The sequence below is a fragment of the Solanum dulcamara genome, chromosome 1 (assembly GCF_947179165.1).
Source record: "Solanum dulcamara chromosome 1, daSolDulc1.2, whole genome shotgun sequence".
NCBI classification, from domain to species: Eukaryota; Viridiplantae; Streptophyta; class Magnoliopsida; order Solanales; family Solanaceae; genus Solanum; species Solanum dulcamara.
The window spans coordinates 15798985-15815520 of NC_077237.1; the positions used below are offsets into that span (position 1 = coordinate 15798985).

The 16536-nt window shown below is 31.6% G+C and overlaps 1 protein-coding gene across 1 annotated transcript; it reads left to right on the forward strand.

The window, feature by feature from the left end:
• The first annotated feature begins 6947 nt into the window (after positions 1-6947).
• On the forward strand, positions 6948-8631 carry LOC129902576 (PLAT domain-containing protein 3-like). Its single transcript, XM_055977904.1, has 2 exons — positions 6948-7120; positions 7962-8631. The coding sequence occupies exons 1-2, from the start codon at positions 7034-7036 to the stop codon at positions 8454-8456; spliced, it is 582 nt and encodes a 193-aa protein (XP_055833879.1). The 5' UTR covers positions 6948-7033; the 3' UTR covers positions 8457-8631.
• Positions 8632-16536: the final 7905 nt, after the last annotated feature.

The following is a 16536-nucleotide window of genomic DNA, read 5'->3' on the forward strand; positions in this document are numbered from 1 at the left end:
AAATTTTGTCTAGGAAGAAATTATAAATTTTGATCTATATTGTTCAAATGTAGAATAATATTGTATTATATTAATTTAGGTTAATTTAAATGAATATGTTATATGATTTTGATTTATTTTGTGGTTTTACTAGTTAATTAATCAAGTATGATATTGATATGAATTGTGATTTCAAACAAATATTCATAAACTGTTTAAAATTAATATTTTCTCATAATTACTTGTGTATATAATTGGTTGATAAACTGATTTTTATTGTTCAAATTTTTTAAACTGGTCTATTGTATTAGTTTGGTATGCTATGTGATTTTTAAAAATAAAATTTTCAACTGTATTATATTGATATATATTCAGGTTTCAAGAAATGTATAAATTTGAATATGTTGTATGATTATGGTATAATTTATGGTTTTAAATAAATTTTTATAAATTGTTTAAGATTAATTCTGAACTACAAAAAATATCATTATGAATTTTACTCCAAACCACTTTATAAAGATAATTTCTAAAACACAATTCATACCCATAGCATATGCTATGTCCATTTAATTTTGAAATCATATTTCATACCAATATCATACAATTAAGTACAAAACACATACTTTAAATCATTATTCATACCACAATTCATACAATTCATATTGTGTATTGTTGATATGAAACAAGAATTTTTGAATATACCCATTTGAAATCACGGTTCATACAAATATATCAAAATAGTATATAATCATTCTTTTGCTATCACGATTCATACAAAAATAGCATACACAAGATCACATTATGAACCATTTTTATACACGAGAATATTTGTAAAATGTATTAGTATGAACCAGTTTACAAGGTCATTTTAAATTAAGCCACAGTTCATATTAATATCATATAATTGTGCAGTATTATGAATTTGAATATTGAAAACCTTAAATTGATAGTTAAAAAATTCAGTTAAAAACTGAAATATATATAAGTATATATTGATTATATATAATTAAATATCAAATTTATTTGAAGAGATTGTGTAGGAAGAAGAAATATTTGAGGAGAGAATGTTGTAATTTTGTTTTTATTTTTAAAAAATTGAATATAATTAAAGAGAGAAGAATAAAATGTGTTCATCAATGGTTCCTAAAGATGAGGATATCTTTAATAACTATCCTTATCTTCCTTCCTTGAGTTAAGCCTAATATGATAAAGAAATCACAATAATACAGAAAGGATTATAAATTGCAGAGAGAGAAAAAATATAGCAGTTAATAAATGACATATTAAAGATAGTAACTCATTAAATTTGAAAATAAAAAATAAATTAAATAAATTAATTCAGATTTGTTAGCACTCATAATTAAGTTGTTGTATTAGTAATTCCAATCTACAGACATATTGACCCATCTTAGAATCTCACCTTCTAATAAATCAAAACGATAATAATTAATATATACAATTTATATTCGTTATATCAAGATTCAGAATATAAGTACATTTTTTCCACAACGGTAAGTGACTCCCCCACCACCTCCCCAAGCGGCCACCGACGAAGACTATTTCCGGCCATATCTCTCTCCCCTCTGTTCTCTCTCTTCATCTCTTCTTTCCTTCTTCTTTGTGTTTTTTTCTTTTCTTTTTTCCTCTTTGAATGCGATCGAAAATCCCCCACCAATAGATTTTTGGGCAGTTTTTGCACAGGTATTTCAGTAGTTTCTGGTGGTGAACAGTTTTTCTGGTGAGTGGACAGTGTTTTCGGCGCATGAACAGTGTTTCCGGCACGTGAACAGTGTTTCGAGGTGAACAGTATTTTCAGCGCATGAACAATATTTCCAGCGTGAACCAGGTTCTTTTCAACTGGAGTTGTTACCTCCGGTTTCTAAATATTCTTTATTTATACACTTGTCGTTACATTTTGCTGACTTTAGACCATTTAATACTTTAGTAGTTCATACCCGTTTTCGTGGCTTTGGATAGTGATGGTAGATTAGGGTCATGTTCTCATTCAGGATCGGGGACGAGGGTAAGGAGGGGTAAATGGGTTAAAGGAGAGTCTAGACTAAGAGTAGGTTCTTGGAATATTGGGACGTTAACGGGAAAGTCAATAGAACTAGTTAAGATTCTTAAGAAAAGGAAGATTAATATAGCTTGTGTCCAAGAGACCAAATGGGTAGGTACTAAAGCTAAGGAGGTAGACGGGTATAAGCTTTGGTTCTCTGGTAGATCAAAGTATAGGAATGGGGTGGGCATTTTAGTAGACAGTGATCTAAGGGATCAGGTGGTGGAGGTTAGGAGAATCACTGATAGGATGATGTCGATTAAGGTGGTCGTTGAAGGGACCACTTTGAACATTATTAGTGCTTATGCGCCGCAAGCGGGCTTAGCAAAGGAGGAGAAGAGGCGCTTTTGGGAGGATTTGGACGAGTTAGTGGGAAGCATACCTCCTAATGAGAAGCTTTTCGTGGGAGGGGACTTCAATGGGCACATCGGGTCTATTTCGGGAGGGTATGACGATGTGCATGGAGGCTTTGGCTTCGGGGACAGAAATGGAGGAGGAGTTTCACTTTTGGAGTTCGCAAGAGCTTTTGGGTTGGTGATAGTTAATTCGAATTTCCCAAAAAAGGAGGACCACTTGGTAACCTTCAGTAGTTTGGTGGCTAAGACTCAGATAGACTTTTTACTCCATAGGAAGGATGATAAAGGTCTGTGCAAAGACTGCAAGGTCATTCCGATAGACAACCTTACAACCCGACATAAGCTCTTGGTAATGGATTTAGGGATCAAGATGACGAGGAAGAAGAGGGTCGGGAATGATCGACCTAGGATCAGATGGGGGAGTTTGACCACGGCTAGTGCCCTGGAGATGGGAGAGAAATTGAAGGATATGGGGGCCTGGAATAGTAGTGGGGATGCGAACAGTATATGGAATAGGACGACTAGTTGTATTAGGATTGTAGCAAGGGAAGTGTTAGGAGTCTCGACAGGTAGTCATAGTCGACATCAAGGGGACTGGTGGTGGAATGGAGAAGTGCAAGGGAAGGTGGAAGCAAAGAAAATGGCATACGCGAAGTTGATAGAAAGCACGGATGGGGTGGAGAAGTGGACGAATAAGGAACTTTATAAGATAGCGAAGAAGGAGGCGAAGTTGGCTATTTCAATGGTAGAAACGATAGCTTTTGAACGCCTTTATGCTGAACTAGAAGAAAAAGGTGGGGATAGGAAATTGTTCAAGCTAGCCAGGGCGCGGGAGACAAAGGAACGCGATGTGGATCAAGTGAAGTGCATTAAGGACGAGCATGGAAAAGTATTGGTAGAAGAGACTCTCATTAAACAGAGGTGGCAGTCATACTTCCATAAACTCTTGAATGACGTAGGGGACAGAGACTTTATGTTGGGAGATTTGGAACATACAGAGAGGCGTCGCAATTTTGGATATTGCAGAAGTATTAAGGTCGAAGAGGTTAAGGGTGCTGTTCGTAGGATGCGCTGGGGAAGAGCAACCGGACCTAACGAGATTCCTGGGGAATTTTGGAAGAGCGCCAGCTTGGTACGTTTGGAGTGGCTGACTAGGTTATTTAATGTCATCTTTAAAACGGCAACGATGCCCGAAGAATGAAGGTCGAGCATAATGATCCATCTATACAAAAACAAAGGGGATATCCAGAGTTGCAACAACTATAGAGGTATCAAATTACTAAGCCACACTATGAAAGTGTGGGAAAGAATGTTGGAGATGAGGGTGAGGAGAGACGTGTCTATTTTAGAGAACCAGTTCGGATTTATGCCGGGACGCTAAACTACAGAAGCCATCCATCTTATGAGGAGACTGGTGGAGCAATATAGGGAGAGGAAGAGGGACTTGCATATGGTATTCATCGACTTAGAAAAGGCCTACGATAAAGTTCCAAGAGAGATACTATGGAAATGTTTGGAGGCTAAAGATGTACCTGTGGCATACATTAGGGTGATCAAGGACATGTATGAGGGAGACAAAACCAGGGTAAGGACAGTAGGAGGGGACTCAGAGAATTTCCCAGTTGGGATGGGGTTGCATCAAGGATCAACTCTAAGTCCATTTTTATTTGCCTTGGTGATGGATGCATTGACGCGACAAATTCAAGGTGAGGTGCCATGGTGTATGCTTTTTGCGGATGACATAGTCCTGATTGAAGAGACTCGTAGTGGAGTTAATGCTAAGCTGGAGGATTGGAGACATACCTTGGAGTCTAAAGGGTTTAAGCTGAGTAGGATCAAGACAGAGTACTTAGAGTGCAAGTTCAGTGAGACACCTCAGGAGGTTGGCGTGGAAGTTAATCTTGGTGCCCAAGCCATTCAAAAGAGAAGTAGTTTCAAGTATCTTGGGTCTATCCTGCAAGGCAGCGAAGAGATTGACGATGATGTCACACATCGTATTAGGGCAGGGTGGATGAAATGGAGGCTCGCTTCCGGAGTGCTATGCAAAAAGAAGGTGCCACCACAACTTAAGGGCAAGTTCTACAAAGTGGTGGTTAGACCGGCTATGTTGTATAGGGCAGAGTGTTGGCCAGTTAAGATCTCTCACATTCAAAAGATGAAAGTTGCCGAGATGAGAATGTTGAGATGGATGTGTGGTCACACCAGGAGCGACAGGATTAGAAATAAGGCTATTCAGGACAAGGTAGGAGTGGCCTCGGTGGAAGACAAGATGCGGGAAATGCGACTGAGATGGTTTGGGCATGTGAAGAGAAGAGACACAGATGACCCAATGAGGAGGTGTGAGAGGTTGGCCATGGATGGTTATAGAAGAGGTAAGGGTAGGCCAAAAAAGTATTGGGGAGAGGTGATTAGACAGGACATGGCTCAGTTACAGCTTACCGAGGACATGACCTTAGATAGGAGGGTGTGGAGGACCCACATTAGGGTAGAAGGCTAGTACATAGTCTCGTTATTCTTCCCTATTCATAGGCGCACTAGCACATTACAATTCCTTGTGCTCTCATTTCTGCTATTTTTGTTACTATTTATTACTTTCAGTACTGTTGATTACTCTATTTTATCTGTGATTCCTTCGTTATTTATTTTCCTATAGCGCTTTGAATTTCTTAACCTTATCTGACCCCCTTTTATGCCTTTTTTGAGCCGAGGGTCTCTCGGAAAAAGTCGTCCTACCTTGGTAGGAGTAAGGTCTGCGTACACTCTACCCTCCCTAGACCCTACGTTGTGGGATTTTACTGGGTTGTTGTTGTTGTTGTTGTTAATAGTTTAGAGAATATATTTTTTTATCAGTCAGTATAAATCATCTATCCCTATTCTGTCTCATTCAATACATACAGAATGCACTAGCACTAGAAGTTAGAACTATATCATTCTCATAATCAAGATAAATTACATTTAATCTTGTGCTACAATCTTTTTGGTAGTTTGTCCAAATTTCCATCTATGATTGTGAACTATAACTTTTAACTTATAAAAATTGATGATTTAATCTTCTTTGTATAAGCTCAAACTCTATACACCAAATTATTTACAATATAAGTTGAGGATACATATATGACAAAATGATCTATTTAATGTAAAAATTTATTGAATTGAATAAATAAATAAATAAATAACTTATCAATAAATAATATTATATTTAAACACATGATTAATAGTATATCCTAACGATAGGAAGTAGCAGTTCTTCCGTGATCAATCTCGTTCTTGTCGCTTTGCTTAAGCGACTACGTACCAACAATTGTTCTTACTCATTTAGGTCAACTCGTCATGTCAATCCGTATCTAATAGCCGCACCAAAGTTTCACTCCAGGTCGAACTCACTTCCATTTACAATTATCAAATTCCACTTTTATAAGAGTAAAACACCCTTTCTCGACCCTATCGGGCTCTTCCGAACCCCCGTCTCTCCTCAACGAAGTCATTAAAGTGGGGCAATTCGTATTCGCTAACTATCTTAGGGAACTTAGGCACATCACCCCACTGTGAGTCTTTCTTTTTTTTTTATCGCGCTTTTGATTCTCTTGATGGGAGAATGAAATCATTAGTGGAAGGATCTGTTGTTCGATCTACTAGGGGGCGATGAAATCACTATAATATCATCAATCTCCATGCCCTGTTTTTCAAATAAAGCAGTTATAAAATATCTGAGCTGGGTCTCGAGTCCAACAACCGGATCAATGAAGCTTGAAGATAATTTGAGAGAGAGAGACATGGTGTACATTTACTTCAAATATATGTTAATAAATTTTAAAATTAAATCTTTAATTTCTAAAAATTATAAAAGGAACTCTGAGCACATTTAACACAGGACCTTTAATTTTAACAATCTAAGGCGCAAAAATAAAGAGAAAATAAATTGAGGTCTAGTGCTTTAAATTGAGACTTAAAAGGGTGTTCGAGCCAACTATTTTCTAGTGATTATAAATTAAGTATATTAACTTATTTTCGCACACATGTTCAGAAGATATTGAAGCAATGTCAAATAAGACAATCGAAAAATAAAAAAGTGCATAATATGTTTGAAATTCTTTTACTAAAACAATGGAAAAAACGTGACTTCAGTGAGTAGTAATTACTGTAAAGTTCTACCTACCATGTGATAATAATTAGCCTAATTAATGTGTTATAGGTGTATGGCTCTCGCTTATTCAGTAGCATAGTCACATGCAGTGAGGGTGGTTCGTTGATTATTTTTTATAGAAAAATTATATTATATATATATAAAAAAAATTATACAAAATATATAAATTAAAAATTATTTTTATATTTATATATTAAATTTTGAATACTTTTAATAAAAAATTTAACTTTGTCATTATTTATATTAAAAATGACAAAAAATATTAAAATATATAAAGAACTACAAAACCATTTCTTCTAAAAATAATTATAAATAAAGTTGTACAAATACTGTCGACTTCCAATTGAATATGGTCCCATCATACTCCCATTGATTAAAGTTTGATGTGATCTATCTATATATATATATATTGAACTTGTTTACAATAAATATAATTACTTGCATATTCAAGAGAGAGAAGAAGGAAGAAGTAAAGAGAAAGCTGAAGAAGAAGCCATGGGAGTATCAGCTCAAGTCAACTATTTTTGGTTCCATCTCTTTATACTCTTTTTCTCTCTCTCCATATCCTCCATTTATGGATCTGTAAGTTACCCTTCTAACACACTTTTATTATATGCTTTAACTCATTCTATATATTTTAGATTTGATCAAACACCTAATTTAGGAATTTAAAGAATTTTTTCGAATGTTATTGTCTAAACTCAATGATAAGATAAAGGATATACTCTCTCCATTTTAATTTATTTGTTTTATTTTTTTAGTTTATTTAACTTTTTTTTGATAATTTTTTTATTCTGATTTGTCGATAATAAATTTAAAAATATATTTTGTTATTTTGTATATATCTTTAGTTTAAAATAATAAAATTTAATTTTTTTATTCGCTTAAATTTGGTGTAAAATAAAAAACAGACAAATAAATTAAAACAAAAGAAATACTAACATATTAAAAATACTTTTTAAAATAAAAATATTGAGATTAAAAAATTTACTACATATAAAAAATAATATTTTAAAACCAATTAAATAGGAATATGAGGTACACAATAAATTGAATGGATGGAGTATTTATGTGAGGTGCTGTTAAAATAAAATAATACTATTTTTTTTTTGTGGTGATTGAAGAATGTGATACTCTTTATGTTTTAATTTATATGACACAATTTAAATTTTAAAAATTAAAAAGAAAAATCCTTGATTGCCGTATATCATATGTCTTATAAATATTTTAAATTATTGATCTTGTGATTTATAATATATATTTTTTATATAGTTTTCAAATATATAATTTATTTTTTTAAAATCTTAAAAATTATGTATCCAAATGCACGATTACAGTAAAAAAAAAGTTTGTTGTACTCCACCTTTTTATATTTAATGAAATAATTTATACTCCATATTTTTTACTTTTTTTAATTTTACAGGAGGAAGATTGTGTGTATACAGTTTATGTTCGAACGAGTTCAAAAATAAAAGCCGGAACTGATTCAATCATCAGCTTGACTCTCTACGATGCAGACGGCTACGGCATTCGAATCAAAAACTTGGAAGCTTGGGGTGGGCTTATGGGCCCGGGTTACAACTATTTCGAGAGAGGAAATTTGGATATCTTCAGTGGCCGAGGCCCATGTTTGACGGCGCCGATCTGCAAAATGAACTTGACTTCCGATGGAACAGGTTCAGGCCATGGATGGTACTGTAACTACGTTGAGGTCACCGTCACCGGAATCCATAAGAAATGTAATCAACAGAATTTTGAAGTGGAGCAATGGATCGCCACGGATCATTCACCTTATCAGCTCACTTTCATTAAGGATCTCTGTAAAAATACAAAGTCCGTTCAGAATCTGTCTCTCTCCGGTGAGGATCTGTCTATTTCCGGTGAGAATCTACCTGTTTCCGATGTCGTTGTGATGTAATCATTTATTTGGCCTGAGTCCACATTACTTTTTTATTATTATTATTGGAGTGTGAGTTTAATCAGGGGTAGAAAAGACAATTGGTAAGGGTTCGGCGTTGCGCTTGGTGTTTATTGTTTTCGACATGTAGTAGTTGCTTATTAATGAATAATAATAAGGCCCAATATATATACTATTATGAGTAGCAGGACAATTGGGAAAAATAAAAGTGTTTTCATTACTGGTTATGATATAAGAAGAAAACATATCATTCATAAGTCTACATTTTGTGTGGTTGAACTTAAAACTGGCGATATAAATGTTACTAAGGTTTAAGTTTGCCTCCAAACATATATAAGTATATACTTTCCCGTTTTATACTGCTTAATTTATGTTGAATTGACACTTTTTTAAAGGAAATTTTAATTAGAGGTGTTTTTAATTGAACTAATTTTATTAATGATGTTTTGAACTCTAAATTTGATCATTACTTTATATAGTTATTTAATGTAAAATTATTTAAATACAAAATTTATTTTATCATATTCTTTAAAATTTTCTATCATTTGAAAAAATTATAAAAATTTCTACTTTTTTTTTTATTCTTGAATACATCACTTTACATGATGTATTGGTCGAATACATCAGTTTACGTACGTTAATTGATGTATCCGGAATCGAAATGTAATGTATCAAAATATTGAGTAATGTATACAGAATCGAAACGCGATGCATCGGGACCTTTTTGGAATGTAATCAAATTTCACTAAATTTAAGAGATTTTTGTAATTTAAAAAGAGTAGAATATAATAATTAGCTCTTAAAATTATAAAATTTGTGTAATTCCTACTTATTTAATACTAAAGGTAAAATGAAAATAATAATAATAAGATTTTTTTAATTTGCTAAAATTAAAAAGTAAAATAAAATATCTATTTTTAATATATGAGTCAAATAAGATAAAGTTAAAATGGATGAATGAGTATGTGGACTTGGGTGAGTGTATCTGCTTAATTATCAGTTTCGAACGTTGATTTATTTATAAGCACTTAACTACATATCGATTAATTCTGTGAGTTGAAGGACTAGTGTCATACTGACCATCGAACTTATTTGAGAAAATAACAAAAAATGTCATTTATTTTTGAGTAGTTGTATAAATAGTTCCTTTACTTCAATTAAGTCGAAGATATATCAAAAATAATTTTTTTATTTAAGTAAAATCTGCTCATATTTTACTATGAGCAATTTTAATTTTTTTCAGTTATGAAAATTGATTATTTTTGTCTTCACCCCAAATATTTAACAACTTTTGATTGGGGAGCCTAATTTAAAGTTGGAACGAATCAATGAAGCACTTTTTCAACCTCCCCACTCGGCTCCCTACTTGAGAGTTTTTTAAGTTATGACCTTTTTTCGACCTCCAATTTTAGATTGGCAAGTCAAAAATCGGCTACTTACTATTGATTTTTTGGGTCGATTTTTTTATTTTTAGTAGTGTGATTGTTAGATTTAATGAGATCTAAAACAAGAAAATTCATTTTCAACAAATTTAAGGAATTATGCCTACCTCCAAACATTGGGCATCATTGAACTTATCTAACCACAGAGATCAAGAGCAAGATTCTGCTGTCTACCTATCAGTCTTCCCACATTAAGAACAACAGTACGTGCTTTCAACTCATTGACTCTACAGTAAATGTGTGTTTCGATCTTTACAGAAAACTAACAAGTACATAATATATGTTAGAGTTTTGTTTAAATTAATTTATTAATATAAGTTTTCTTAAATGAAAGAGTCTATCTTTTTATTATTTAGTTGGTGTACTTTAAATGAAAGAGTGTGTATTTTCATTTTTTAGTTGGTGTATTATAAATGAAAGGTTGTGTTTTTTCATTCTTTGGTTACAACCAATTCTATTTAAATCCAACTACTGCAGATTTTCAAACAATTTTTACTGAAAACATTTTCTTTACAACATTCTCCAAAGAAATATTTTCTTCTCCAAAAGATCAAGTCCTTAAGTTCTTGCTTTTCAATAGGATTTCTTCACTATTTGCTTAGTGCAGAAATTTATAGGCTTGTCATATCCACTAAAACTATTTACATATATTTCCATAGAAATCTCGTGGAGGAGAGGGAGCAAATATCGTTTTTAGAAAAAATATTTTGCACGTATTTCAAGCCTACAATTTTGTGTTCTTTGTTCATATTATCAAACCTTCATCTTAGTGTTCTTCTTCATATAAATTTGTGTCCTTGATATATTATTTTCAACAATCTAAAAATGATATTTGCCTTTTGGTTTAAGGCATTCAACACCTTTCTGAAGTTGAAGAATTATTTTATTTGGTTTGATAGTTATATTTTTTTTATCATGAATTTTGACACTACCAAATCATAAATCAAGATTTTGTCCGTCTTGATCGTTTTAATGGCGCAAATTTCACAAGATAGAGGGATAAATTAAAGTTTATGTCGACTGCTTTGAAGATATTTTATGTGCTTGATTCAAGCCTTATTCTGATTCCTTCACCAAAGGATAATGATTCTGAAGAACTTAAGGCACAAAGAAAAATAAGGGAGGAAGATGAAATTATGTGTAGAGGTCACATTCTCAACACACGTTCAGATCGTCTTTATGATCTCTATACTGTTGAACCTTCAGCAAAGAAAATTTGGAATGCTTTGAAATTCAAATACAAAGTCGAGGAGGAAGGTACCAAAAAGTTTCTTGTTTCTAAGTATTTTGAGTTTAAGTTTAATGATGAGAAGCTTATTTTGGCACAAGTGCATAAACTACAATTTATAGTAAATCAGTTGAGGGTTGTGTGAATTGAACTTCCTGTACCTTTTCAAGTTGGAGCAATTATAAAAAAATTGCCAACATCTTGAAAAGGATAAAGGAAGAAAATTCTCCATAATTCTAAAGATTTTTTTTTGATTCAAAAGCACCTTAGAATAAAAGAAGAATCAAGGGAGAGAGATAAGAATGAAAATTCTTATAATTGCAATAATAAGGCCAATGCCTTAAATAAACCCTCAAACAAATCTGATAAAGAAAAATCAAAGAAAGAAAATTCTCTTGGTCCTAAAAAGGATCAAAAGAAATTCAAGAAGTCCAAGAAAGATGGTTGTTTTATGTGTGAAAAATTTGGTCATTATGCTAGAGAATGCAGATTTAGAAAGATCCAGAAATCAGAAGTGGATTCAACAAAAGAAAATGAAGAGATCATTGCTACTGTGAGTGACACCTACGCCATAAAAGGCAAAGTTTTTGATTGGTGGTATGATACATGTGCCACTGTTCATGTTTGCTATGACAAGTCCCTCTTCAAGACTTACAAAGAAGTTATTGACGAGCAAGAGGTTCAAATGGGAAATGAAGAAAAGTCCAAAGTTTTAAAAATGTTGAACTTGCATTTACTTCGGGCAAGATGGTTACTCTTACCAATGTCTTACATGCTCTTGCGATGAATCAAAATTTTGTTAGTGGGGTACTTTTGGAAAAATCGGATATTAAATCTATAATTGAATCAAAAAAATTAATTTTATCCCAAAATGGTGTGTTTGTTGGAAAAAGCTATTCTACTGACGGAATGGTCAAGTTTTCTGTAACTGATAATTTTATTAATAATAAGAATGATGCTTCTGTTTATATGTTGGATTCATTTTCTTTATGGCATTATATATTAGCACACATTGGCCTAAGTACTATGAAACAAATGGTTAAAAGTACATTAATTTTGTGGGATCTTAATAAATTTAAAAATGTGAATTATGTGTTAAATCCAAATTAATTAGAAAATCTTTCAAAAGTGTTGAAAGAAACACTAACTTATTAGATTTAATACATTCTGATATATGTGAATCAAATGGCATGCTAACAAGAGGATGCAATAGATATTTTATAACATTTATTGATGATAGTTCTAGATATACTTATATATATTTATTGAGACACAAAGATGAAACTTTTAATACTTTTAAGAATTATAAGGCCGAAATAAAAAATCAATTAGAAAAAAAAATCAAAGCTCTAAGAAGTGATAGAGGAGGAGATTCTCAAGAATTTGATACTTTTTGTGAAGAAAATGATATTATTCATGAATGTTCTTCTTCTCGTACTCCTCAACAAAATGGTTTAGTAAAAAGAAAAAATAGAATTTATTTAGAAATGATTAATGTGTTTTGTTGCTACATGCTGAGTTGCCATTTAATTTGTGGGGTGAAGCACTTCTTGCTAAATGCCATATATTTAATAGGATTTTTATGAAGAAAAATCAAATTACTCCATACGAATTGTGGAAGGGAAGAAAACCTAATATAGAATATTTTAAAGTGTGGGGGTGTCTTGCATATTACAAGAATAATGATCTGACTCGAACCAAGCTAGGTCCTAGAGGAATCAAATGTCCATTTGTTGGTTATGCCTCAAATAGCAAAGTTTATCGACTTCTTAATTTAGAGTCGAATGTAATTATTGAATCTATAAATGTGAAATTTTTTAAAATATTTTTTAACTTCGGATAAGAAATTTCAATCCTAATTAAATGATGTAAATATAGAAGAAACATCTCAAAGGATTGTTGAGCAATCTAGTTCACAAGAGGTTGATAATCAACCTTGTGAAAAAAGGAGAAGCACTAAAGCTCGAAAAGCTAAATTGCTTGGATCAAATGAGATTGACTCATAACGTATTTCTTTTAATCTTGTTGAAGGTAATAGAGATATAGTTTTGAGAAAAATCTCAATTATTCTTCAAGTGGAAGATGATCTTAAAACTTATAAAGAAGCTATAACTTCGAGAGATGCAGCTTTTTGAAAAGATGCTATTAAAGGTGAAATAGATTCAATAATGTCAAATCACACTTGGGAACTTGTTGACTTGTCTATAACTCTAAACCTATTGGGTGTAAGTGGGTATTTCAAAGAAAGTACTATACTGATGGAAATTTGCATACCTTCAAAGTTAGGTTAGTAGCTAAGAATTTTCGACAAAAAGAAGGAATTGATTATTTTGATACATATGCATCCGTAGCAAGAATAACTTCGATTAGGATTCTATTTGTTTTAGTATCTATTTACGATTTACATGTTAATCAAATGAATGTCAAAATAACATTCTTGAATGATGATCTCGATGAAGAGTTTTATATGAAACCTGAAGGGTTTGTTTTACTAGAAAATGAGCATAAAGTCTATAAGCTTGTTAAATCATTGTATAGGCTAAAACATGCTCCTAAATAATGGCATGAAAAATTTGATAGAGTAATTTTATCTTCTGGCTTTAAACATAATATAACTGATAAATGTGTTTATACTAAAATTTGTAGTAACTATTTAGTATTAGTTTGTTTATATTTTGATGACATGCTAATTGTAAGTAATGATATGAATGGTATATTAGAAACGAAGAGGTTTTTATCTTCCTCATTCGAGATGAAGGATCTTAGACATGTTGATACGATTTTCGGTATGAAGATTAGAAGAAATAGTGCGGGATATGTATTGAGTCAATCTCATTACATTGAAAAAGTGCTAAATAAATTTAGTCACTTAAATATAAAAAAGGTTAATACCCCATTTGATCCAAGCATCAAGTTAATTAAGAATGAAGGAAGAATTGTGGCTCAACTTGAATATGCAAGTGCTATTGAAAGTCTTATATGTATGCTACACAATGCACAAGATCAGACATAACATTTGCAGTTAATAAGTTAAGCAGATTTACAAGTAATCCTGGTATTGATCATTGGAAAGCCACAAACGAGTTCTTGGGTTTCTTAAGAAAACTAAAGGTTTGAGTATTCATTACTCAAAGTTTTCTTCTATTTTAGAAGGATATATTGATGCAAGTTGGATATCAAATTTAGGAGACAATAAATCTACCATTGATTGAGTATTTACCTTAGGAGGAGGTGCAATTTATTGAAAATCCAAGAAACAAACTTGCACAACATATTCAACCATGGAATCAGAATTTGTTAGCGGAAGTAGGAAAATAAGCTGAGTGTTGAGGGATTTTCTTTTGAAAATTTTATTGATATCGAAAGGTGTGAGATCAATTTCAATTTATTATGATAGTCAAGCCATTCTAGCTCAAGCATATTGCAATATATATATAATGAAAAGTCAAGACACATAAGTCTTCGACATGACTATGTGACAAAATTAATTAAAAAGGAAATTATTTCTCTCACATTTGTAAAGTCAAAAAGTAATATGGCTGATCCATTCACTAAACCTCTTACAAGGGAGTTGGTGAGAATAACTTCTAGTTCAATTGGGTTAAAACTCCTAAATTAAATCCACCAATAATGACAATTCTATCGAACACTATAAAATTAATAGTTTTTGGATTCAAAGAGTAATAACAAGTTATTGATATGTGGACGTTTCAGTACTAAAATAAGAGATATATTAGTAGTGATTATCATAGATTAGAGGGTTGAGATCTAATACTCTTAATGAGGTTCAGTTCTAGGAATAAGTGTCTCAAATATGACACAGACACTGAAAGAACTTCACCTATATGAACATATAAGTAGTGCCGCTTCGATTGAGAGTTGGAGTTATTTTCATAAATGTTCATGAATTTTGGATAGCGCATGGCCATAAAAATGCTAAGCGTGTTTGAATGAAAAGCACAAATAAAATGTTTATGTGTGCAATGTCACCGATATTATCACAAGGAATAATATGTTCAAAGTTATAATGCTACATGAGATTTCAATTTATCTTGTGACATTATACTAAGGTAATGTTCAAATCGAAAGATACATTGCTCAATGCATGAATATAACTTGATCTTTGTGTCCTAATTTATATTTAAACAAGTGGGGGATTGTTGAAATTTTGTTTAAATTAAATTATTAATATAAGTTTTCTTAAATGAAAGAGTGTATCTTTTCATTATTTAGTTGGTGTCCTTTAAATGAAAGAGTGTGGTTTTTCATTCTTTAGTTAGTGTCTTATAAATGAAAGGTTGTGTCTTTTCATTCTTTGGTTACCATCAATTCTATTTAAATCACACTACTGCAGATTTACAAACAACATTTACTACAAACATTTTCTTTATAACATTCTCCAAAAAAATATTTTTCTTCTACAACAGATCAAGTCTTCAAGTTCTTGCTTTTCAATAGGACTTCTTCATTATTTGCTTAGTGCAAAAATTTATAGGCTTGTCATATCTACTAAAACTATTTGCATACAATCCATAGCAATCTCGTGGAGGAGAGGGAGTAAATATCATTTTTAGAAAAATATTTTGCATGTGTTTCAACCCTACAATTTTGTTTTCTTTGTTCATATTATCAAACCTTCATCTTAGTGTTCTTCTTCATATAAATTTGTGTCCTTGATATATATCTTCCAACAGTAGATGTTTTTAGATATTTTTAATTTAATTATAATTAATTAATATATACTTTGTTTTATTAAATTATTTAATGTAAAGATCCAATTCAATTTTTTTTATCAAGAGATAGGACTTATACTTAAAACATTTTGTTCTTTATTTTCAAGTTATGGCATCGTCTTTGTAAGCAAGGATTTTGTAGGGAGCTACCTTGATTCTTTATTATCCAGTAATTACAGTCAAATTATTTAAAGTGAATGCTATTAGTTAATAGTAATATGAACAGATAACTTAGAAAAGAAAGTACATTCACTATTGCCAATTAAATATATTTAACTTTTAAAAACATTGAAATAGCAAAAATGAGATTTATATGCTACTCCCTCTGTTTTTTTTTACTTGTCAAATTTTGATTTGACATACTTATTAAAAAAATAATTAGTATAGTGGGTTTATCATTTTACTCTTATTAATTGATAGATTTTTAAACATATTTACTCACTATATATTTTAAAAGCATTAACTCAATGTTAATAAATTGAGGGTATAATAGGAAGAAAAAAATTGTCCTTTCTTGATTTGTCAAAATTGATAAGTAAAAAGGAAAATCAAATTAAAAAATATTTTATAAGTAAATAGGGACGGAGGGAGTATTGAATACAAGTTAGATACCAATAATGATTGTGATGGAGTGGTAAGTACTCATTTCACCTTAACTAGATGTCTCGGGTTCGAGT